Source organism: Cotesia glomerata, linkage group LG8 (genome assembly GCF_020080835.1).
Source record: "Cotesia glomerata isolate CgM1 linkage group LG8, MPM_Cglom_v2.3, whole genome shotgun sequence".
Lineage (NCBI taxonomy): Eukaryota > Metazoa > Arthropoda > Insecta > Hymenoptera > Braconidae > Cotesia > Cotesia glomerata.
Window position 1 is genome coordinate 17983029 of NC_058165.1, and position 25117 is coordinate 18008145.

General features: G+C 28.2%; 3 protein-coding genes across 5 annotated transcripts in view; all 3 read left to right on the plus strand.

The window, feature by feature from the left end:
• Window positions 1-7282: 7282 nt before the first annotated feature.
• On the plus strand, window positions 7283-8915 carry LOC123270274 (magnesium transporter NIPA2; the record flags this gene model as incomplete). Its single annotated transcript, XM_044736266.1, is given in 4 exon segments — window positions 7283-7442; window positions 7502-7621; window positions 7696-7838; window positions 7972-8915. Coding segments are annotated over 4 exon segments (1149 nt in total). The 3' UTR covers window positions 8785-8915.
• A 2667-nt stretch (window positions 8916-11582) lies between these two features.
• LOC123270907 lies at window positions 11583-12333 on the plus strand. The gene is made up of 2 exons (XM_044737072.1): window positions 11583-11719; window positions 11801-12333. Exons 1-2 carry the CDS (start codon window positions 11618-11620, stop codon window positions 12125-12127), a joined length of 429 nt encoding a protein of 142 aa, XP_044593007.1. The 5' UTR covers window positions 11583-11617; the 3' UTR covers window positions 12128-12333.
• Window positions 12334-14968: 2635 nt separating this feature from the next.
• LOC123270262 overlaps window positions 14969-25117 on the plus strand; it is an 87655-nt gene continuing 77506 nt past the window's right edge. Inside the window, exon 1 of one of the 3 annotated variants that reach the window (XM_044736242.1) lies at window positions 14969-15121. The gene's annotated coding sequence lies outside the window, so the exon portion shown is untranslated. The remainder of the gene's footprint in view (window positions 15122-25117) is intronic. The other 2 variants (XM_044736244.1, XR_006510553.1) reach the window with 2 other exon arrangements.

Consider the following 25117-nt stretch of genomic DNA (forward strand, 5'->3'; position numbering starts at 1 on the left):
GTAAAATAATGTTCTTTAAAAAATAAAGTCGATTTGAATACTTTACGATAGTACCCTTACCTGGAAAATCGTCGATTTTCGGTCCAAACGCAATGAATCTAAAATAATCTGTAATTACTCGAATATAACCATCAGAATTTCTGCAAGCCATGTTTATACAGTGATTTCTGTAAAAAAATTAGTTAAAATAATGTTCTTTAAAAAATAAAGTTGATTTGAATACTTTAAGGAAGTACCCTCTTTATGAAAATCGTCGATTTTCGGTCCAAACGCAATAATTCCAAACTTATCTGTAATTCTCCGAATGTAACCATCAGAATTTGGGCAAGCTATATCTATACAGTGATTTCTGTAAAAAAATTACTTAAAATAATGTTCTTTAAAAAATAAAGTCGATTTGAATACTTTAAGGAAGTACCCTCACTCGGAATATCGTCGATTTTCGGTCCAAACGCAACGAATCGAAAGTTATCTATAATTCTTCGAATATAACCATCAGAATTTGTGCAAGCCATGTTTATATCGTGATTTTTAAAAAGTAATCATGTAAAATAATGTTCTTTAAAAAATAAAGTCGATTTGAATACTTTACGATAGTACCCTTGCCTGGAAAATCGTCGATTTTCGGTCCAAACGCAATGAATCCAAAATAATCTGTAATTTCTCGAATATAACCATCAGAATTGGTGCAAGCCATGTTTATACAGTGATTTCTTTAAAAAAATGACTGAAATCATGTGAAATTATGTGAAATTACATGTTTATCTCTTAAACAAATCGATTGAAATTATGTGAAATTACATGAAATTATGTGAAATTATGTGAAGTTTCTGTGAAAAAATTCTTTACAAATTTTTTTCTCACAAAAAGATTTCTGTGAAAAAATTACTAAAAATAATTTTCTCTGAAAAATAAAGTCGATTTAAATACTTGAAGGAAGTACCCTCTTTCTGAAAATCGTCGATTTTCGGTCCAAACGCAATAAATCCAAAGTTATCTGTAATTCTTTGAATATAACCATCAGAATTTGGGCAAGCTATATCTATACAGTGATTTCTGTGAAAAAATTACTTAAAATAATGTTCTTTAAAAAATAAAGTCGATTTGAATACTTTAAGGAAGTACCCTCTTTCTGAAAATCGTCGATTTTCGGTCCAAACGCAATAAATCAAAAATAATCAGTAGGTTCTCGAATATAACCATCAGAATTTGTGCAAGCCATGTTTATATCGTGATTTCTGAGAAGTAATCATGTAAAATAATGTTCTTTAAAAAATATAGTCGATTTGAATACTTTACGATATTACCCTTACCTGGAAAATCGTCGATTTTCGGTCCAAACGCAATGAATCCGAAAAAATCAGTAGGTTCTTGAATATAACCATCAGAATCTGTGCAAGCCATGTTTATAGAGTGTTTTCTGTGAAAAAATTACTAAAAATAATGTTCTTAAGAAAATAAAGTCGATTTGAATACTTTAAGTAAGTACCCTCTTTCTGAAAATCGTCGATTTTCGGTCCAAACGCAATAAATCCAAATTTATCTGTAATTCTCTGAATATAACCATCAGAATTTCTGCAAGCCATGTTTATATCGTGATTTCTGAGAAGTAATCATGTAAAATAATGTTCTTTAAAAAATATAGTCGATTTGAATACTTTACGATATTACCCTTACCTGGAAAATCGTCGATTTTCGGTCCAAACGCAATGAATCCGAAAAAATCAGTAGGTTCTTGAATATAACCATCAGAATCTGTGCAAGCCATGTTTATAGAGTGTTTTCTGTGAAAAAATTACTAAAAATAATGTTCTTAAGAAAATAAAGTCGATTTGAATACTTTAAGTAAGTACCCTCTTTCTGAAAATCGTCGATTTTCGGTCCAAACGCAATAAATCCAAATTTATCTGTAATTCTCTGAATATAACCATCAGAATTTCTGCAAGCCATGTTTATATCGTGATTTCTAAGAAGTAATCATGTAAAATAATGTTCTTTAAAAAATAAAGTCGATTTGAATACTTTACGATAGTACCCTTACCTGGAAAATCGTTGATTTTCGGTCCAAACGCAATGAATCCGAAAAAATCAGTAGGTTCTTGAATATAACCATCAGAATCTGTGCAAGCCATGTTTATAGAGTGTTTTCTGTGAAAAAATTACTAAAAATAATGTTCTTAAGAAAATAAAGTCGATTTGAATACTTTAAGGAAGTACCCTCTTTCTGAAAATCGTCGATTTTCGGTCCAAACGCAATAAATCCAAATTTATCTGTAATTCTCTGAATATAACCATCAGAATTTCTGCAAGCCATGTTTATATCGTGATTTCTAAGAAGTAATCATGTAAAATAATGTTCTTTAAAAAATAAAGTCGATTTGAATACTTTACGATAGTACCCTTACCTGGAAAATCGTTGATTTTCGGTCCAAACGCAATGTGTAACGCGGTGGTAAGCCCTGTCCAATTGGTCACCCCTTTCCTCTTTGAAAAGGGCGCCACTGGGATTTCATACTCGGTGTCCCAGAAACCGGGGAGCATGAGAAGGAAAGATCGGGTCGTGAGAAGTTGAGAAAGGCTGAAAAATTAATACTGAGAATCAATTATTAACAATTTAATTATTTATTCAATGTAAACAATTTTATTTTAACAAAATTCCTTAATAATATTACCCTTAAAGTTAACTTATCAATTACTTAATTGTGAGGACCTCTCACCTACGCAGGCACTTGCCAAAACTTACAACTAAATATCCTTAAATTCTTTCAACTATAGATCATTACGCATCTATCTTCTTAATTTCTTAACTCTACATAGACCATTACGCATCTATCCTTAATTTTCTAATTCAATCATAGACCGTTACGCATCTATTCTTAATTTCCTAATTCAATTATAGACTATTACGCATCTAGATTCCTAATTTCTAAATTTAATCATAGACCATTACGAATCTAGATTCTTAATTCCTTAACCCTCGTCCAACTGACGGAATAACAAACAACATATTTTACCCAATAAAACTTCTCAATATTTCGTATTTTCCAAAATTCCAAAATTACGCCTAACAATTTCTTAACACAAAATTCTGACCTTTGATTTTAATTCATTAAATTCATTAATATATCTTCTTAACTCAATTCATTTCCAACTCACTAAATTTTCTACTAAAGTTATCAATCAATTTATTCTAATAAACCCACTGATTTATTTCATTTCTTGATCTCCACTAATTAATCTTTAACAAAGCTCACTACATAATTTTCTTAACAAGTTCGGTAATCAATTTTCTAAATTTACTAAATTTCTCAATAAATACATTCGCTAAATTAACTAAATTAATTAAATTTAGCCCACCGGCCTAAATCTAATTTAACACAATTTCTTAAATTCAACTCTGAAATTCTAAAACGTCTCAACAAAATTACCACCGTGGAGCATTATAGAATGACCTTCACTAACTTAATTTCAATTCTTAATTCTCCTTAAATAAATTCTAGGCGATATTTCTTAATTAATTTCTGTCTCGAAAATTCTTAACTAAAATTAATTTATCATAGCCAACAGGCCTATAATAAATTACTAATAAATTATTTACCAATAAATTAACAATTTATCTATTAAATATAAAAGTCTAGCGACAAAACTAACTACTTGACCTTGACGATAGAAACTAAGGTACGAATTTGCTAATACAAAGATGACCGCTCAAGAAATTAAATTTAATTATTTTGGCCTCTTAATTAAATTATTAATTTATTTGGCCTAAAATAACTCAGAATACCTGACAACTGAAACTGGTACTCCAGCGATGAAATCTTTTCCCAGTAGAAAGATAATGACGGGATCAGCTGCACTGTGCCTACTGACTTCCAAGGCTCTAGAAACTCGTATCTTCAAATTACACCCAGCTCTTTAATCTTATCCTCGATCAATTTATCCTAGAAATTCCAGTAAATAAATATTTCGAATAAGACGAAGATCGTCAGCCAAATGGCCTAACGACAAGTAATTTTTAACAAAATACCAGACAATAAAAATTAATCACTTCGTTCCATTCGTGAAGCCTTAAGAAATCAACTACTTACTTGTCTCAGAAAAATATCCCACGCTGGAACACAGTTACCCAACGTACTCGCAAAAATTTGCCGGAAGAAAGAAAGTCTTGACACAACACCCGGCGTTTTTATAACCTCTCCTCGTGCTCTCCAACTTTCCTATCTTCGCTCCCGCGCTTCATTTTCCGGGGACTGTAGTGGGGACTTTCGATTAGCACGCCCGGTGACAAGTCGAAACTACTTGTCAAAAATCGAAAGGTAAGGGAAAGCCCTGACCAACCGTGCGTTAATTAAGTGGTCGATAATGACCCCGGGAAGTTCGATTTTCCCTGTTACAAATGAATCCAAAATAATCTTTAATTTCTCGAATATAACTATCAGAATTGGTGCAAGCCATGTTTATACAGTGATTTCTGTAAAAAAATTACTTAAAATGACTGAAATCATGTGAAATTATGTGAAATTACATGTTTATCTCTTAAACAAATCGATTGAAATTATGTGAAATTACATGAAATTATGTGAAGTTTCTGTGAAAAAATTCTGTACAAATTTTTTTCTCACAAAAAGATTTTTGTGAAAAAATTACTAAAAATAATTTTCTCTGAAAAATAAAGTCGATTTAAATACTTGAAGGAAGTACCCTCTTTCTGAAAATCGTCGATTTTCGGTCCAAACGCAATAAATCAAAAATAATCAGTAGGTTCTCGAATATAACCATCAGAATTTGTGCAAGCCATGTTTATATCGTGATTTCTGAGAAGTAATCATGTAAAATAATGTTCTTTAAAAAATATAGTCGATTTGAATACTTTACGATAGTACCCTTACCTGGAAAATCGTCGATTTTCGGTCCAAACGCAATGAATCCGAAAAAATCAGTAGGTTCTTGAATATAACCATCAGAATCTGTGCAAGCCATGTTTATAGAGTGTTTTCTGTGAAAAAATTACTAAAAATAATGTTCTTAAGAAAATAAAGTCGATTTGAATACTTTAAGGAAGTACCCTCTTTCTGAAAATCGTCGATTTTCGGTCCAAACGCAATAAATCCAAATTTATCTGTAATTCTGCGAATATAACCATCAAAATTTGGGCAAGCTATATCTATACAGTGATTTCTGTAAAAAAATTACTTAAAATAATGTTCTTTAAAAAATAAAGTCGATTTGAATACTTTAAGGAAGTACCCTCACTCGGAATATCGTCGATTTTCGGTCCAATCGCAATAAATCCAAAGTTATCTGTAATTCTTCGAATATAACCATTAGAATTTGTGCAAGCCATGTTTATACAGTGGTTTCTGTAAAAATATTACTTAAAATAATGTTCTTAGGTAGAGTCGTTTGCGTCCGTAGGTTCTTTTTATTACACTTACACTTTTACTTACACTTTCGATTACACTTACACTTACGCTTACACTTACACTTACACTTAAACTTACACCTTACTGTTACTTTTACTGTGACTTTTACTGTTACACTTACACTTACACTTAGGAGGGTAGAGTTGTTTGCGTCCGAAGGTTCTTTCCATTACACTTACACTTACACTTATACTTAGGAGGGTAGAGTCGTTTGCGTCCGTAGGTTCTTTCCATTACATTTACACTCACGCTTACGCTTACACTTACACCTAAACTTACACCTTACTGTTACTCTTACTGTGACTCTTACTCTCACACTTACACTTTTGGACGTGTTTAGAATTTTTAACCTCATCCTGACCATATCTATGACTATTTTTCAATAATTCGACTATATTTAGACCTGCTTCTGAGCTTTTCAGGTGTATTGTTCGATTATCCCACCATATTTAGAACCATTTTTTTTACTTTTAACGTTCATTTTGACCATTTCTAAGCCTTTTTTTAACGATTCAATTATATTTATGACTATTTCTGGACAATTCAGGACTTTTTCATAATGATTACTCACTACTTTATCAGATTTCCGCCTTATTTCTAACAATTCCATCAAGTTTACGACTCTTCTTACGGTTTACAATTGACGCTTTAAAATTTTTTTTTTATTCGAGCCATCTTCGACAAGCATCGATTCTAATTATTAACAATTTGGACACATTTCCGACTTTATCTTTCAGTCATTTTAATCCCAAGCTTGATAAGCCATCTTCAAAAATTGATTTTCCACTTAAAAAATGGAGGAAATAAAAGTTGTCGCAAAATTCTATAGTAAATATGTTTTAAAAATAACCTAATTATTGTTTATCTTTCAGTCATTTTGATCCCAAGCTCGATAAACCATCTTCAAAAATTAATTTTCCACTCTAAAAATGTTTATTATTCTTTAGGGAAAGAATAATAGCACTGTAGTTCATCATTATGTGTGAGCCCTTTTAAGATTTCAGTTAATTTTTTTACATTACAAACTGAAATTTTGTGTTGTCCCTTATATGGTCAAAATATGAGCAATTGACAACTGGCGGTTACCCAGTTACTGATTGATTTTTTCAGACCAGTAAAGCGATAAATAAAACAAAGTTAATTTCAAGCACCAAAAGATAGCGACAGCAAATGGATTTCACCGAAAATTTAAGGACGCAGAAACAAATGATTACTGTAAATAATACCATAAAAACTATTAAAAACCTAAATCTGTGACTTCTTCCTCTTTTAATTTCAGGATAGTTTATACGACCATGTCTTTCCAGATAGCCAGAGTTACTCGACAAAAATTTACCAATCAGCCATTGCAGTCAATTTAACGTTAATTTAACGGCAAATTTTTGCTGAGTGACATTTACATACAGTTTTACGGAAATCTACTGCCGCCATTGGTAGTTAATTTAACAGCAAAACTTGTAGGTAATGTAGAAGGTAACTTACGTACAACTTAACGGCAATAAAGGCCAGGTAAACACTGGTAAACTTTTGTATTCAAGTTGTACCCAAGTTCCCTGAAAATTTATACTGCCAATTTACCCACACTTTGTACTCTACAACAACGTTTGCCGTCAATTTAACTACCAATTTCGGCAGTAGATTTCTGGCAAGTTACTATAGTTACTATCACGATGGCTATCTGGGTTGAAGATTTTTGATTTTAATGAAAAAAAAATTGTAAATCGATCGCAGGTTTCTGAATGTCTTCCAACTCTGTCGTTGGTAAAAAAGGTTACTTAAATTAAGGCTTTTCAATATTTTCAATTCTCTACTATATTGACAGCGTCATGAATCAAATCTCTATATCCATCAGATCTTAGACCTGCGCTCAGCTGTTGCTAGTTTATTTTGTAGTGTTTATTCATTAACAATGGTGACAACAAATACTCAGATATGACATTAATAAAATGGAGTATCATTATTCAAATTGGAATTTTAATATTGGAATTATACTAGCAATTAGTTCTAATATTTTTATAGGTATTTAAAATAAATTATTAAAAATTTTCTGTTATTTAATACTTGGAAATTATCTTTAGGTGCAAGTTTTATAATTAAAAAAAAAGCATTGATTCAATTACAAAGATATGGGATTCGTGCTGGTGAAGGAGGTCATGGTTACTTGAGACAATTCACCTGGTGGTCCGGCCTTCTGACAAGTAAATCATTTTTTTATTGTTATTTATTTTCTTTTATACATTATATTTATTATGTAAATAATTCATTTTAATAGTGGGTATTGGCGAAGCTGCTAATTTTGTAGCTTATGCATTTGCACCGGCTTCTGTAGTAACGCCATTAGGAGCACTTAGCATAGTTATTACCTCTATTTTATCATCAAAATATTTGAATGAAAAAATCAACTTGCTTGGAAAGGTAGTATTTTTTTTTTCTTATTCATTTATTTATTTATTTATTCATTTATAGGTACTATTATATTATTAGAGTATAGTTTATTTTCATATTTTTATGAGTTAACTATGAATTAATGTTTTTCCATTGATTATAGGTAGGATGCCTCCTCTGCATTTTAGGTACAACCATAATAATATTTAATGCACCAAAGGACGAACAATATGAAACATTCCAAGAGTTAATTGATAAATTGCGAAATCATAATTTTATCATTTACGTTACTGTTATGATATCAATAAATTTGTATATAATATTTTATTGCATAACACCCACAAAGCTCAATCACAATAATATTATTAATAATAATAACAACATTAGGAATACTAATTATAATATTATTATATATATTTTTATTTGCTCGTTTTTTGGTTCGCTGACAGTGGTAAGTTGCAAAGGATTAGGACGCGCAATACTTGACTCTATTTATTACGATGTTAATGAAATGGAGAATTACTTAACTTGGTTTTTTTTACTCTCAATAATTATTTGTATTATGATACAAATGAATTATCTCAATAAGGCACTTGATTTATTTAATACAGCAATTGTTACTCCAATTTATTACGTTGGTTTTACTAGTTTTGTATTAATAACTACTAGTATTCTATTTGATGAATGGAAACACATGAATATACAAAATTTTATTTGTAATTTATGCGGATTATTCGTTATTATCACAGCAATATTCTTATTAAATGCATTTAAAGATTTAAATATCACTTATAATAACATTAAGCAATTGTCAATAAATAATTCAAATTTTCAGCGTGATTGTAACTCATCTGTTGATTTTAATAACTTTTACAATGATAATAATGTGCTGGAATTGTTATTAAATACCTGTAATTACGCTAATTCGTGTACCTGTTGTATTAATTGTACGAAGAAAAAAGAAAATATCATTTAGTTCATGAATTTTATATTTTACGATAAAAATAAAAAAATAAACAGAAATCTAATTATGTATCATCATTCATCGCCACATGTACATTATCATGAATATTGATGTTAAAATAAATAATTAATTATGACGAATAAGTTTTAGTCAATTATTATTTAATTAATTTAATTTACCTGTGAATTATTTTTTAATTCCATATAGAAATAAATATTCATTGTTAAGGTAGTTGTAGCGTGATAGGCATTTCAACAGAAAATTATGAAATTTTTTTTATCGAAAGATAAATACATTAATAATTCACTACCAAAATTTCAGATCAATTGACCGCACCGTTTTTGAGTAATTAATTTTCGAAATTGCATCTTTTACACGTAGAGGTATAGCGAGAGATGGTAAAGTTAGTATGAAATCTTCCGTACCACTCGCGAGTGGGCCAAAGATTTCATACTCTAAGTTTATCATCTCTCTATAGCGCTACGTGTAAAAGATGCAATTTCAAAAATTAATTACTCAAAAACCGTACGGTCAATTGATCTGAAATTTTGGTAGTGAATTATTAATATATTTATCTTTCAATAAAAAAAATTTCATAATTTTCTGTTGAAATGCCTATCACGCTACAACTACCTTAAAACTTTAGATTTTATATAATATATTTTATCGAATTTTTTTCTGTTGAAAAAATAGTGCACTGTAAGAACAACGTTTCCCATGTTGGTAACAATTATAGTGTCATTGGTACGCGGACTTATTATTAATACTATTAATACAGGTTGATCGGTTACCATATATCACGTCCAATAATTTTATATTGTGTTTATTACTAATTTAAATTTAAATTATTTGTATTTTTTTTAATTAAATTTAAGAAACTCAATGAACTAATTAACTGATGATGTGTTGAATAATGTTAAAACTTATTTTTAAGAAAGTTACAAAGTTATTAAACATATAAATGAAATTAAAACAAATATTATATATGGCTCTAATGAGGACTACTGGATAATGTTGTTTTCTCTTCCTATTCCCCGCTTTTTTTTTTTTTTTTTTTTTTTTTATTTGATAAAAGGAATGAAGAAAGAGGAGCAAAAGGACCGTTGAAAATGACGACCAAGACTTGGAAGAAGTAAGATGAAGAGATGCCTTTGCCTACCTTTACCTTACAAGTATAATAATAGTTCGCATGTCTCGGTTGGTACTTGAGTTGTTTTTTAGTAGAGTCGTCGTGTCGCTTTTGCTCCTTCTATCTTTGTGAGCGTGTATGGGTGTATTAGTATTTAGACATACGGTACTAGTGTATCCAGATTAACGAGCTACCCCAAAAGTGCTCCTACTTAGGCACAGTATAAGGCATATACATATATGATAGGGGTTGCCATTACTCTATACTAGAGAATACCACCACTACAAAATACACCTCCTTCCCCTTCCCCTAGACTTACTTGCTCGATCTGTAAGTATTTTTCACAGAGAATTATTCAACTACCGGGAAACTAAAGCCAAGCCAGTAGAAGCAGTAGTTAATTAATATTCATATATTAGACACCTATAACCGTTAGTATGGTAACTATAAATCTTTGAATAAAGATAAAAAAATAATTCGTTGATAATAAAACATGTATTATAGATTATTGATTTACAAGTAAACTTGTGGGTTGTCGTGTACTACACATATCAATTACAGCTGCTTGAAAAAATAGTGTAGCATAGACGTTGACTAGACGTACGGCTTCTTTTTTTTTCTCATCAAATTATTATTATTATAACTATATTTATTGTGCTGAATAATAATATACTTATAAATTCTTTTTATTTATTGTGTTATTTTTGAATTAAATTTTTTAATTTTCCAAGTTTTAAAAACTAAAGAATTTTATCTTATTAAAAAAATACCCATACATATACACAGTTGCAAAATAATCCGTCACAAACGAGCGTGATCGTTATAATACAGCAACTTCTATGTATACTCTTTACGTTACCAAGTTAAAAGTAAAAACTCTTTCACTAAATAATTTAAAATGCGACAATTTTTTTAACCACCCCTCTTGTTTAACTTTTTTTTTTATTATATTTATTTGTGCGTACGTATGTTTATATTTTACGGATACTCATACATATATATTTCATGTTTGTTTATTTGTTTGTTGTATCGTTCGCTATTTTTTATTTTTTTTTTCTCTTCTCCTGGCTGCGGTTCATACTTTTACTTATACATATATGTATACGTATATGTATGTATACACATAATATACGTATATTCCGAATAAATGATTCTAACGAGAGATCGTTATACAGTCTTCTCATAGTTATATTTTATATGTATATTCACTTTCAAATTTAACATTTCCCATTCATTTGTGTGATTAATTTACTCTGTTCTTATCAAACATTTAACTTAGATGTTTTATTTAAATACTCTTAATTCAAAATATCTAATGACTTTTATCATAAAAAATTAATATAATAACTTTCTGTTGTGAAAACAAAAAAAAAAAATAATAATTAATTAATTAATTAATTAATTCAGGAACCATTAATTAAATTGAATTTTTCATTACATTCATTATAAATTGTAATCTTTTAATCTTCCTCTTTAGCGTCCAGTATTGGGTTTATTAATAATTAATTATTTGATTCCAATAAAGCTTATTTTGAAATATATTAAATAAAAAACAAAAACAAAAAAAAAAAAAAAACAAGTTTTATTATTTGAAATGAACAGAGTAACAAATTTATAAATAATAAATGGCCTGCTAATTTCATTTGTTAGTTGCTAAAAAAATTTTCAGTGATAAATTTGTCAATTATTAAATAAATATTCTTAAAAAATAAAAAAATGACAGAGTTTCGATCAGATGAGCATAGTGGTATACAAGAAATTGATGAAAAAAATAAATTGATAAACGAAAACGAACGATTAAATTTTTTAGAGAGAGAGGTTAATTATATATATTTATTATTAATTTTTAAATTAAAAAATTTTATGGTTAATTAATAAATATTATTAAATAAAAAATAGGTATGTAAGCTACGTACCGATGTTGATAAAATAAAGTGGGAACAAGCAGTAACAGAAGCATTAATAGGTCGGGCGATTATCCGTGGATCAGCGTCATTAGCCGACTGTTATGGATTTTTATTACCACAAGATATTCTTCGGAACAATAAAAATATGATGGTTCAAGATTTGAAACAGGATAATAAATTAAATAAGAAAGGTTTAATATCAAATCAAGAAACAACAACGTCAAAGCTAAACAAATCTTGTGACCCATGTCCGGTAAAAAATAAAAATAACAACAATAATAATCACAACAAAGAAGATGAATTTTTTACATTTGGATAAATAAACTATTTATTGTTAATTAACTGTCGATAAAGTATACACTCGAGACGTGTAATTAAATTTAATAATAAAAATATAATAAATTTTTAGCATTTATCAAAGATATTATGTATGTGTGAGTGTATGTGGGTGTATAAGGGATATTTATTGAACATGCAATTATTTTCGATAGCGAGTTAATTAATAGACGTTAAATATTGTACGATAACGAGAGGTTGAGTGAGTAAGTGAGTGAGAATAAACCCTACTGGGATCTGGAATTTAATTACAAATATTGTATTATAGGTCTTTTATTTTTTAAATTTGAAAAAAAAAAAAAAAAAAAAAAAAAAAAAAAAAAAATTATGAAATTTATTTAACATTTGAAATGTAAAAAGCATATCATTAGACAGAATAAAAAGATAGAGGTTGGAGTTAATGAGTGGTCTTGACCAGGGTTGTATTGAATAGAGGTTGATGGTTGATGAATGTTGATGAATAGTGATGAATGTTGATGAATGTGTCAGAGTCCAAGAGATACCTTTGTGATTACAATATCTTATATCTTAGAGCAAATATTAGATGAATCTATGGGTATAGAGGAATACAGAAGAGAAGATGCTGTTTCTTAGATTGCTGTCTCTCTACTGTACTATATACTAATACCAAGACACACTAATAGACATATATAGATAGATAAATACCGGTTTTAGTATCAACTCTGTTTCAATGTGTTTCATTTGATATACATATACTTGTCCAGTGAATGGGTTAGTAACTTTTAGCATCTAGCTTAGCTTTGGTACTTGGTACCAGAGCAGACCAGACCAGACATTAAACTCTAAGATTGCGGGTTGCGCGAGCCATTTTCCGTGACCAGTAAGATCTTGTCTTTGAGATATGTTACCACCCAAGTTCCGCAAATTACTTTGCTTCAACTACCTTTTATATAGTTTACCGTAGTTATCTCAATCTATAAACATAACTACCTATATTCATATCAAATATCAAATATCAATTCTTTTTATGATAAATATTATAAAGTTATATATGTATTAACGATAATGCTAATGATGATGAAGACGACGACGACGACGACGACGACGACGACGACGACAAGTATCTAGTGATGAATGAAAAAATAGACAATGCTCTTTTGAGATTTTAGTCTTTAAAGATAGAGCCAAAAAACGTCCAGCTCCTGAAGAAAAGAAACCAGAGACGAGAAAAATGGTAATATTCATATGACGGAAAAAAACTTCATCAACCGTAATAAATAAAACGTTAGCGCAGCAGGTCTCTTTACTCAACTCTGCAATGTATATGTATATAGAGGTACCTTATATTACACTTGAGTTCTTATCGTTAGGCTCCAAGTATTTATGTATATGTGTGTATATGTATGTAAGTAAAGGGTGCACACTTGGTAGCTATTATGCGTACAGCCGCACTTGATCCCTGAAAAAAAGCGAAAAAGCTTGCCAAGGATGTGTGAAGAGGAGTCGCTGCAATCCTAGTATTATACATGCCTCCGTCCTTTCTTACAAGCCTTTGTTATATTATTATTACTTTTTTTTTCGTCTATTTTTTGCACACCATACACCATACATAGATGTATAAATTAATCTTGATAATTTAGATTAATTTGTAATTAAAATTTTAAGTTTAATATTACAAAGTGTTCAATTATAAATTATAATCATTAAAAAGTGTATACTAAATATTTTATTTTTATTTTAATATTTTTTCAGTAGTATCTTTTGATGAATCCAGAATTAAAAGTTATCGCACTTGGAGCCTGTCTTGAATGAAAATCAGAAGACGAGACACCAGTCATCACGGCTAGGCTCGACGTTGACACGGAAGAGCGATACACGTTTACGCGTCGACGATTCTGTCTTTATTTATTTTTTATTTTATTTTTTTTTTTTTCTCCACCATATTTCTTTACTTTGTGTCTACATTTTATTTTTTCTCATTTTAAAACTACTTTTGTAGGTTTATGTGTAGTATACTTTATAACTAAAGTAATTATAAATATTATTTTTAATAACTATTTCATCCGATATAGGATAGATAATTTTTAGCCTAAAACTTAACCTAAAACAAAATATATATTTTTTCGTAAAGATATACAGTGATATTTGCAAAAGTAAGGTAAAAAAAATAGTGAATATACATGTATTTATTCTCTATTTAATTCAGATAACTAGTAACCCCATCTCGCATCTTGACAATGCAATAGACTCAATAATAATAGGTACTTGTTGTTTTTAATTTACATCATGTTCTTTCACTAGAATCTAAACTAAAAGAAAAAAAAATGTAATTTGATATTTTATTTTATGTAAATTAGATTAAGTTTTTTATCTAAACAATTAAAAATAATAATTTTTTAATTTATCGATAGTTAAACAATACAAGATTATGATATGATGAATACAAAACAAAATAGTAGTCATAATAATAATAATAATAATAATAAACACATAAAGGGTAACAGACGATATCCAAGGAGTAGAAATAATTGCGATTATGGAGTAAAATATATTTTATAAGGGTAGGGATGGATAAAATGCGTGCGCTTATATGATGTATGCAGAGCATGCGCATTCCTAGTGTTGTTTTCTTCAGCATCCTCTGTACTTTGTATCAGCTCGGGTAGGGTGAAGAATCCCGCGCGAAATTACAGATCATGAGATCATTCAACGTGTAACGGGCAACCAGCTCGCAGATCGCAGATCGCTATTAACTGTTTTATTCGCGATAGAAAAAAATCATGATTGAATTTTATTTATTTTTGTATTGTGTGTGGGTGTTGTAATTATTTATTTATATATTTATTAGTCTTGTGTTTTGTTTGTGGCTGTTGTTTTTTATTGTGTAATTGTTATCTGTGATTATTTTAAATTTTTATTTAAGTCTTGTGTACGAGTTTATATTATTTATTTAAAACTCTGATGGCTCACAACGCAAGTTTCCCAAGATCAGTATTTTTTTCAGTCTCAATTGAAGGTAAGCTCATAATATAATTATTATCTTGCGAAATCTAAAATTTTGCTCGTAACATTCATTTTTTATTCTTTAATATTTAAACTAAAATAAAAATAATTTATCAATAAATAAATAAATAGTTTTCAAAAGTTGAAATAATCTAAGGGCGTATCGATCGGTAAACAAAGAAGAAATATAGAAAAAAAATACATATTATATATTGTATAATACTAATTATTAATTAACAAATTGAATTTTTAGTCTCTAAAAGAATTAAAAGTTCAGTGGTATATTATTTAAAAATTCACACTTGTAACCCTTACACTTATATTTAAATGAATGAATATAAATGGATTAAATATGAATGAATGTCTCTGTTTTGTATTATAATGTAATACTATCTCTCCATTGAGTAAATTATTATACACTTAAAAATAATAATGTATGTATGTATGTAAGAAAAAAAAAAGGGAAAAAAGTAAAAAAAGCGTGACACATCTCTGATGGGTTGATGGAGTATCATAATATCAGTAGCTTCTTGCTATACTCATTCACGTGATAATTAACGTCTAGCAATTACGCTCTTGACGCCAACACTCGTAGAAGATGTCGAGCGAGCTACTGAATATTGCAGTCTTTGATGACACACGTGAATAAGACGTCGAGGATATATATATATATATATGTATAACTTCTTAAGAAGCAAAGTTGAAGCTTAATTTTTTTTTTTTTTTTTTTTTTATTATTATTATTATTAGTTAACAGACCTGGGTTACATCAACACGTCTTACAATTTCTATTAACTTTTATATTTTTTTTTTTTTGATCTACTCAACTCTTATTACGTATATATGGTTAAAGTTTTTATTTCAACTTTACTCAACATTGCAACACTTAGATGTCATTTAAACTTAGCTTTGCTCTCGACCACTCACCACTATTTTGTTCTGTGATGTTACACGTAGGTACTTTTATTGTTAACTTGGTTTCATACAAACGAATAAAATGTTTGGTACTTGACCTAACTTGTCCACTGTAACACTGTCGAGGCTTTTTTTATGAAAAAAAAGAAAAAAAAATAATAATTATTATTATTATAAAACAATTTGTAGTGGTAGTTTAAATAGACGTATACTGTGTACTTAAACTTCAAAGTTGTTTAAATATTTTAATTAATTATTCAACAGGATCAAGAATAATAAACTATGAGAGTACAATGTGTACTTTGTTGAACCAGCCCCAATTAAATATTTAACATCAAAGATTCGAGAGTTTGATTAATCACCCGGCAATACCAATATTTTATCCGACAAATAAATTTACTTAAAAATAATCTCAGTAATATTTGTACAATATTATTATTATTATTATTATTATTATTATTTTCAACAAAACAATATAAAGAAAATTAAATAGAATGTTATATAAAATTTCACAAGACATAGTGAGGGGAAAAAAAGAAAAAAATCCGCATATAGTATTAGTAGAGTAATATATAGTAATAAAGTAAACTAGTATAGTCCCCTACTGCTGTAGTTGTAGTTATAGTTATATCATAGATGTATGAAAATAGAAATAGGTACCAAGTACGAATGAATAAGACACTCAGGCCATTCATCAGATTGAATCGAACGCGTGCGCAGCTAAGGGCTGCTTTTGTCATGTAGCCCCGTCATTGTCATCAACACCCCGTTTATATATACCCTAAACACTCAAACCCGAGCTAGAGTAAGAAATCTACCCTACAGCCATTTACATTCTACAATACATTATACAAATACATATATGTATATTTACGCACATGTACAAATTTTATTCATTCAACATGTACAATACTTAATTTTTCGATAAATAAAGTTTTATACTTGCTTCGATTATATCGTTATTCTTTTATTGATTAACGATAATTAAATTTTAAATTATTTTTTTTTCTCTTTTTTGTTGTATTGCTTTGAATGGATCGAAGATAAATGGGAGAAAATATTCGGATAGAAGAACAACGGCGCGCGTGTTTGACTTATCGTCATCCAATATTTCAAAGATATAGTAGTTTTATCGCCATCAATGTTTTTTTTTTTATTTTTTTTTTTTTTTTATTTTTACTTGCGTTAGACAACAAATCGACATTTTTATGTTTACATAATGAATATGGAGTATGTAGTTTTTAAAATTTTACTTTAGCTATATTGGGAAAAATAAAAGTCATGTTGTTTTTTTTCGACACAGTATCACTGGAATTTGGCTCCAAATTGGTTTGATATGCTCTTAAAAGAGAAAGGGGTCAACAGTAGTAGTATCCACGGATCAATCCAATGTTTTTATGTTTTAACTGGATATACTATATACATTTTTATTTATTTTTTATTTTTCCCCAAACGTTGGTGGTTATTGCTAGTCTGTAATTTTTTATTTTTCGGTGAAAGGTTTATTAATTAAAAAAAAATACACTTTGTACATCTTTTTTTTTCTAATTTATTCGATACTGGTTGAGTAATTTTTAAAAAATTTTATTATTTTCAAGACAGTCAATCAATTTTTTAAATTTGACTTTATTAAAAAAGAAAAAAATCAAGATTATCGTGTTATAGTATTAACAGACTTTTAATTTAATAATTTTATAAATTAATATAATATGTTAGCAATAGTATTATTTAAATGTTAAGAAACAGTTAAAATTGCTGCTTTTAGCATATAGACTTTTAAAATGAGATTTTTCTGGTATAACAAAAAAAAAAAAAAATAAAATAAGTTACTTTCAATTGATGTTTCATTGTTACCTCAGACTTGTTATGCATCTTTACTTTTTCTTCTTTATCGTTTTTTTTTGTTTTATCTATATATATATGTATATTTTAAAGTTTATTTCTTTCTTGTGTCCCGGACCCTCGAGACATACGAAGATCGTTTTATCCTTTCTCTCCTTTACCTTCTACTTTTCTCTATTCTTCTTGCAAAGAACCTCGCTAAATTACCATCGTTATCTAGATGATACATGTTTCGTGATCCAAACAAACGTTTAACGAATATTGTTGTCTGATGTTCTGACAGCAACTGAAATATCTCTCCTCATTATTTTAGTTTTCAATACAGTTTGTTCTTTTAATACTTTATCGCTTTTCCATAAATTTTATCCGGTAATTATTTTAAAAGTATTAAATTTTATAATATCAACAACTTTGATATATTTTTTAATAATAATAATAATAATAATAATAATAATAGAAAACTTGAAAGTGATGAAATGAGATAATACCGAGACGTTGGCGTATAAACTTTGAAACAAATATATATACATACAGTGTTTTAGACAAGTTCGTTAGAAACTTTATTTGGGATTTGGTATTTGTATTCGTATTCGCATTCGTATTCGCATTTGGGTGCCTTTGGTGTCACTTTCTGAGGCTTTCAAAGTCTACATATAATATATATATATATATATATATATATATATATATATATATATATATATATATATATATTGAGTGTGAGGGTTCTGTACTCTGAGCAATAAAGTAAAACTAAATGTAAACATCCTGTCATTTAAAATACCAACTAATACTAAACCAATCAAATATAAAATATTATTTATATTTTCATAAGAAAATCAACTCATTTATAATTATTTCGCAGCAACTTTTTATCGAATTTTCTATAAATTTTTAAATATATTCAGTTATTTTTACAGTAGTCCTGTCTTTATTATCATTTATAAATTATTTTTAACTTCCCGCTAAGAAAATCTCAGATTTTCAAAAATCGGGAAGTTATTGGTTTTACCCCGTTTTACAAAAATCGAGTTTTCATCAGATCTCGACGTTTAAGGGTCACAGGAAGCTTCCCTGACCTCTAACCTCTCATAACTCATAACCTCTCATAACCTAAACCTCTCATAACTATTGAATGGCTCCACCGATTCGATCGCGGTTGGCGCCATTCGAAAGGGCTTGTCCAAACTTAGATTTTGGATACAATTTGGATCGATTCGGACCGATAGATTTCGAAAAATCTAAAAAAAACTGAAAAAAAAAATTTTTTTCAAAAGTGGTTTTTTTGGAATAACTTTCGAACGGCTTTATCGATCAACTCCAAAAACTAATCAGCTTTTAACCTTAAAAAATCACGTCGATCGCTGCTAATCCGGTCAAAATCGGTTAATTCGTTCGAGAGATATCGTGCAGGAAAGAAAACCCAAAAAAGTGTTTTTTCGGAATTACTCCGAAATTTCTAGTTTGATGAATATAAACTTAAAAATTTTTCATAAGGCTTAAAAAACTACGTCGAATGCCGCCAACCGCGTGAAAATCGGTTCATTCATAAAAGCAGTTGATGATGGTTGTTTGTTTTTTAATAATAAATAATAATTTATAATTATTTCATTCATTCAAAAGTTATTGCGGTTTGAAAACTCAAAAAATAGTGTTTTATCAACCTTCTATCAAACTTTTGAGCTTGAAAAGCTCAAAAGCATAGAAAAGTTATCTTTTTGAGCTCGAAGAGCTCAAAAACGTCGTAAATGCAATTTTAAGCGCCCAGGTATGGAATTAGCGGGAAGTTGCAGGGATGGCCTTCAGGGTCAACCGTTTTCCTAATTTTTTCTTTCGCATTGGTGCCTGAAGAAGCAAAAAAAAAAATAAGTATATTCAGTCTACTGGTAGTAGAACAGAAGAAAAGATATAAGATAAGAGCAGATAGAAGAAAATTTTGCAACAGTTACTTTTATTCACTGATATCTAAGATGAATAAGATGAAGAACAAGCTTGTGACTTTTGTATATAAAATATACAAAATATAAAATATTATCTATCTTCATCCCTATTATACACATTGAATAGAATAGAATAGATTGTCTTTATCCTGACTATATAATATATAATATACAACTTTCTTTTGTATTGTCTTTTTTGACTTCATTCACAAGTCTTCATTTTTTATTATTGTTTATTTTGTATTAGTGTATTCGCCAAGTTCCCAGTTGCGAATATCAAAACGACATGATAAATAAATAAATAATTATAAATTATTATTTATTATTAAAAAACAAACAACCATCATCAACTGCTTTTATGAATTATTTATAAGACACTGTTAATAAAAATAATAAACAGAAGATATAAAAATAATGGCATTACTAGGTTATAGGATAAATATAATGAATAAATAAGCAAGAAGAATGAAAATTTAGGAGTTGGAAAAATAAATTTGACAAGAGTTTCCTAGACGAAATGCGAGTGAGTAAGCTTGATGGAGTGTATCAAGAGGATAAGTGCGGTTGGTCTGAGTAGAGAGTGAAAAGTTGAGAATTCATTTTATTTTTTAGTGAATTTGTGAAATGTTGAAATATAAAAAAAAGTATATATATATATATATATATATATATATATATATACACAGATTAAAAAAGAAAAATTAAAATATAAACTTCTAGTGTACTTAGACTTTTAAAAGTACCTCCTTCTCATATTGATCAGAATATAAATTCATAAAATATAATTTGATTTTATTTTATTTAATTTTTTTTTTTTTTTTTTTAAGAAGAAGAATTTAATTATTTTGAAATATTTATCTTGAATTTATAGACTGAAGGTAGAGTCTGTAAGTTTGTGAGTACATACACTAAACATAAATGTAATATTCTGGATTTTAGTAATAAAATAAAAGTTTAAATTCTCAACAGTTACGAGCCGAAAGTCCATATAGATCTGAAAGATTCCAAGAGCTTAAATGAAATTGAGTTGAGTTTGTTAGTATGGTATAAAAGAGTATGAAAATTTATGTAAAAGCTTTACTTTGCTTTGCGTGTCTCTGTATAGTCACTCGATGTACAAATACTCCATACAATAATATGTGCCGGCGGGTCATGGTAATTTTTTTTTTTTTTTTTTTTTTTTAACGTTATATAAACTTAGATATTAATGCCAAATACACTAAAGCAAAAAGATCTCTAGCTGATATTATATTATTTAAATACATAGTAGAATTGAACAAAAATTTTTAAATCAATGCTGAAAATAAAATTTTTATTTTTTCTTCGATAAAGTAATTTTCAATTTTCCATTTATATGATAATTTCTTAGTCTTTGAATTCAAAACAAAGTCAAATATTGACACATTTATTAACATTAATTGCTTGAAAAATTTATTTTTTATTTTTTTTTGTCTTTTCTTTTGTCAACTTTAACAAAGACTTTATTAATTTATATATTCATAGCGTTGATTTATATATTATTCATAGAATATACATCACCTTTATTAAATTAATATTTCGTAATGCCTTTTTTACCAAGTAGAGCCACGATCAAACGAATAATAAGAAATTCGATTACTGATGAATAATAAATCAACTACCAAAATAATGATAACAATAATCATAATAATATTAAATGTGAGAAAAAGAATCAAAGAACAGATAAAAGTCAATTTTCTTCTATTGAATATATTTTTCCATTTCACGACAAATTAATTCACTATACAATGTGTGGGATAAAAAAGCTTTATTTATCGATTTTTTCGATAATGATTATATTTGGAATGTTGATTTATTAAAATAAGCTCAAATATTAACAGAAAAGAGTCACTGAAATTTTTAAAATAAAATCAAGATATTTATAGTCTTGATGATGTTATAGCACATGGCACGGAATCACGCGTGTTATATTTCTTTTTTTTTTTTTCTATTTCTTTTCGGATGGGAGGTGCATGGGCTTAAAAGTAAATTATTTGGATAACGTTGCGTAAACTTTAAGGTCGTTTCTTGGTAAAAGTTATGGGTTATAGCTCCATCACTTTTTTATTGTTTTTTCTTTCTTACATACGTTTTGGAAAATAAAATAAAAAAGTTATTACTTTTTATTGACTTGAGACATTGAATATATTAAAAAAAAAAAAAAAAAAAAAAAAAAAAAAAAAATAAAAGTATTTCAAATAAATCTGGATTATATCACAGTAATTGGGTATCAGATTTATTAGCAATTGACTCATTTCACCGAGTACTTTTTTATATAATGATATAGTCTCGATGGATTAATTTGAATTTTATTGTCCAATGTTTGGTCGGATTTTTTAGACACTACAGATAAATTTTACTAAACTTGTTGAAAAATCTATAAATAACTGATAATGTTTAAACTTTTGCGTTATTTAAAGTCGTTAATACTTTTTTACTAATATTTATTTTTATATAATTTTGCATTAGTCAATTTAAACGTTGTAACGAAATTTTATATATAAAATCGATAATATTTTTTTTTGAGTAAATTTTTTAATAAATTGAACATGTTATTAAATTAAATTTTTTATATTAACTTTTGTAAATGTAATAAAATAAAATAGCAAAAGTGAATATTTCAGGTCAAGTAAATATAAGTCTTATAGAATCTTATCATTAATAAAACATTGATTACTTTTTTTATATCCAATTAATACTTTAACAATAAGAGTTTTTGATATTGTAATTATTTACTTAGCAAAGTGATACTCATTTATAATTTTAACTTCAATAATAAAATTATTATTGTTAAATATCTGTTTGGGTTATAACAAATATTTGAAGAAAAGGAAAGAAAGAATATTATAGATGTACACATCAAAGTTTAAATTTATAAATATATGTATGCGTATAGGTACTAACTACTTATACATATAAGCTTTAATGGTCAGTTAAATATTGACTTTTGGTTACCTGACGAGACTGCGGTTGTGGTTACCGGGTCATTGGTGTTTATCGTCGGTCATACCTTTACTTCTATTCTATATATATAGATATATATGTGAATCCGAGATCCGAGTTCCCAGTGGGACACACAAGTGATAAATTGTTGTTGTTATTACATGTATATCTTGTTATATGCTCACTGACCGTTTTAATATGTACTCATTAATTCTCTATATATTTGACTGGTATATATAACGAAAATTTAATTTTCAAAAAGGATCCATTGATTTTATTATTAAAATTTTCTTGTAAGCAATGAGAAGCTCGAGTCTGGCTGTTGGTCTTTGATTTTAGATTCTGAAAAGTTAACCATCCGGTTTAGTTGAGCGAATAGTTGAATAGGCTAATGAAAATGAAAGCTATATGCGTGTTTTAAATGTACCGCGGACAAACGCGTCTATTACTTAGAGAGCAGTATAGAATGAACATACACGTGCCCGTGGTTATATGCGACTTTTACTTGTTATATGTGTTTCGAGACTACCGCAACTCGACTTTAGCTCTCATGAAATGCAAAAACTAAACCCTGTGTGCGGTCTCGCGTATATTTAACGGTTCGAATGGGCTTGCATAGTGACAAACTACATACATACATAAGAGCTATTATTTTAACAAATAATTATTATATACATATGTATATATGAAAAAAAAAAAAAAAAGGGTTGTGATTTAAATAAATCTCCTTTGGTGGAACCTCCAAGGTTTAAGAATATATAAAGTTTTGGCGTTCTTATTCACTTGGGTACACTTTAAAACCGTAATATCAAGCGATGCGAGGAAATCGGTCTTTATTGTTTTCGTTAGTCTCTAGTTCTCCTTCCGTTCGTTTTTTATCTTGGTTTTGGTTTTGGTTCTGGTTCTCATTCTGATATAGTATACATAGTAGATTACGCGATACCAATCCAATCCCTTATACCCTTTACTCCTTTTATAACCTTTACCTCATCTTTATACATTTTTCTCATATTTTTCCATTCTATTCTCTTTTATTTCTTTACTCTTCTTTACACCAGTACACGAAATGATGAAAATTCTTCATTTTATCATTATATACAACAAAGAATTTATCAGAAACAAATATAGCGTATCGTAAACATTAATTATAGTAGTAAATTAAATTTTTTAATCGAGGTCATTATTGTTTCAGTCATGTTAAATTGTACGTCAAATAATTAGCAACTAACAAAAAGTAGTGTTAAAATAGATAAAAGTATGTTATTGTTATTAGTATTGTCTTATTTGTGTTGAGGAAAATATTTACAATAATAATAATAATATAATATATAATGGGGTGATGTGCGTAGATTGAACAGGATTGGTGGTTTCTCGAGAGTCGATTCGCGTGTATGCTTCTGGATAATATATCTCTGGGGATGAAAATTGAGTGTATTGAGTCTATATATGTTTATATATATATATCTATATATGTACATATGTGAATATATAAGGGTGTAGACAAGATTCAACTATTACTCTAGAGAAGTAGTTAGTTACTCGATATATATATGTACAGATAGATACCACTGCTGCGGCTGCTGCTGCTGCTGCTGCTGCTGCTACTGGGGTTTATTGCGATGGGAATGAAAAAAACTTGAACTGCCATATGCCATTTATTTGAATCGGCATCTTCTCTTTTCTAGTTTTATATTATTTCTATACCCACATATTCTCTTCTTTTTTTTCTCTCTCTCTCTCGCTTTTTTTTTTCATTTTTATTATTCGCAATCTACCTTTAAATTTATTACGTGTTCATTGTTCATTTCTTTTTCATTGTTTTTTATCCGTTGTCTAATTGACAATTGATGACTTTACAATGGGAGGAAAAGCTGAAACTAATTGCGATCATTGTTGAAAATCCATATTTTTTAATTAAGTATTTTTTCCTTACTGAGTTTCTTTTTTTTTTTTTTTTTTTTTTTTTTTTTTTTTTATTTATTTTATCAATTGACTCTAGTGAACTTTAAAAAAGTATTTAAAATTTATATTTAACCGGAAATAGTTAAATATAAATTTATAAATTTATAAATATTGAATGTAAACATCCGGTAAGAAAACTCAGAGGTAATAAAAAATAGTTATTTAAATTCCAGTACTGAAAATAAATGCATCATATTATAAATCTACATTATCCGACTTTATGTCCCCTTAAAACTCTATCTACGGGAACTCGAATTCTCGGATATTGAATTTTCGTTGTGTTTTTTTCAAATACAATCTATACCAATATCATTCATAAATAATATATACAGTATATACGTATAGTATGGATGCATAACAATTATTATTCACGATTCATAAATCCAAAC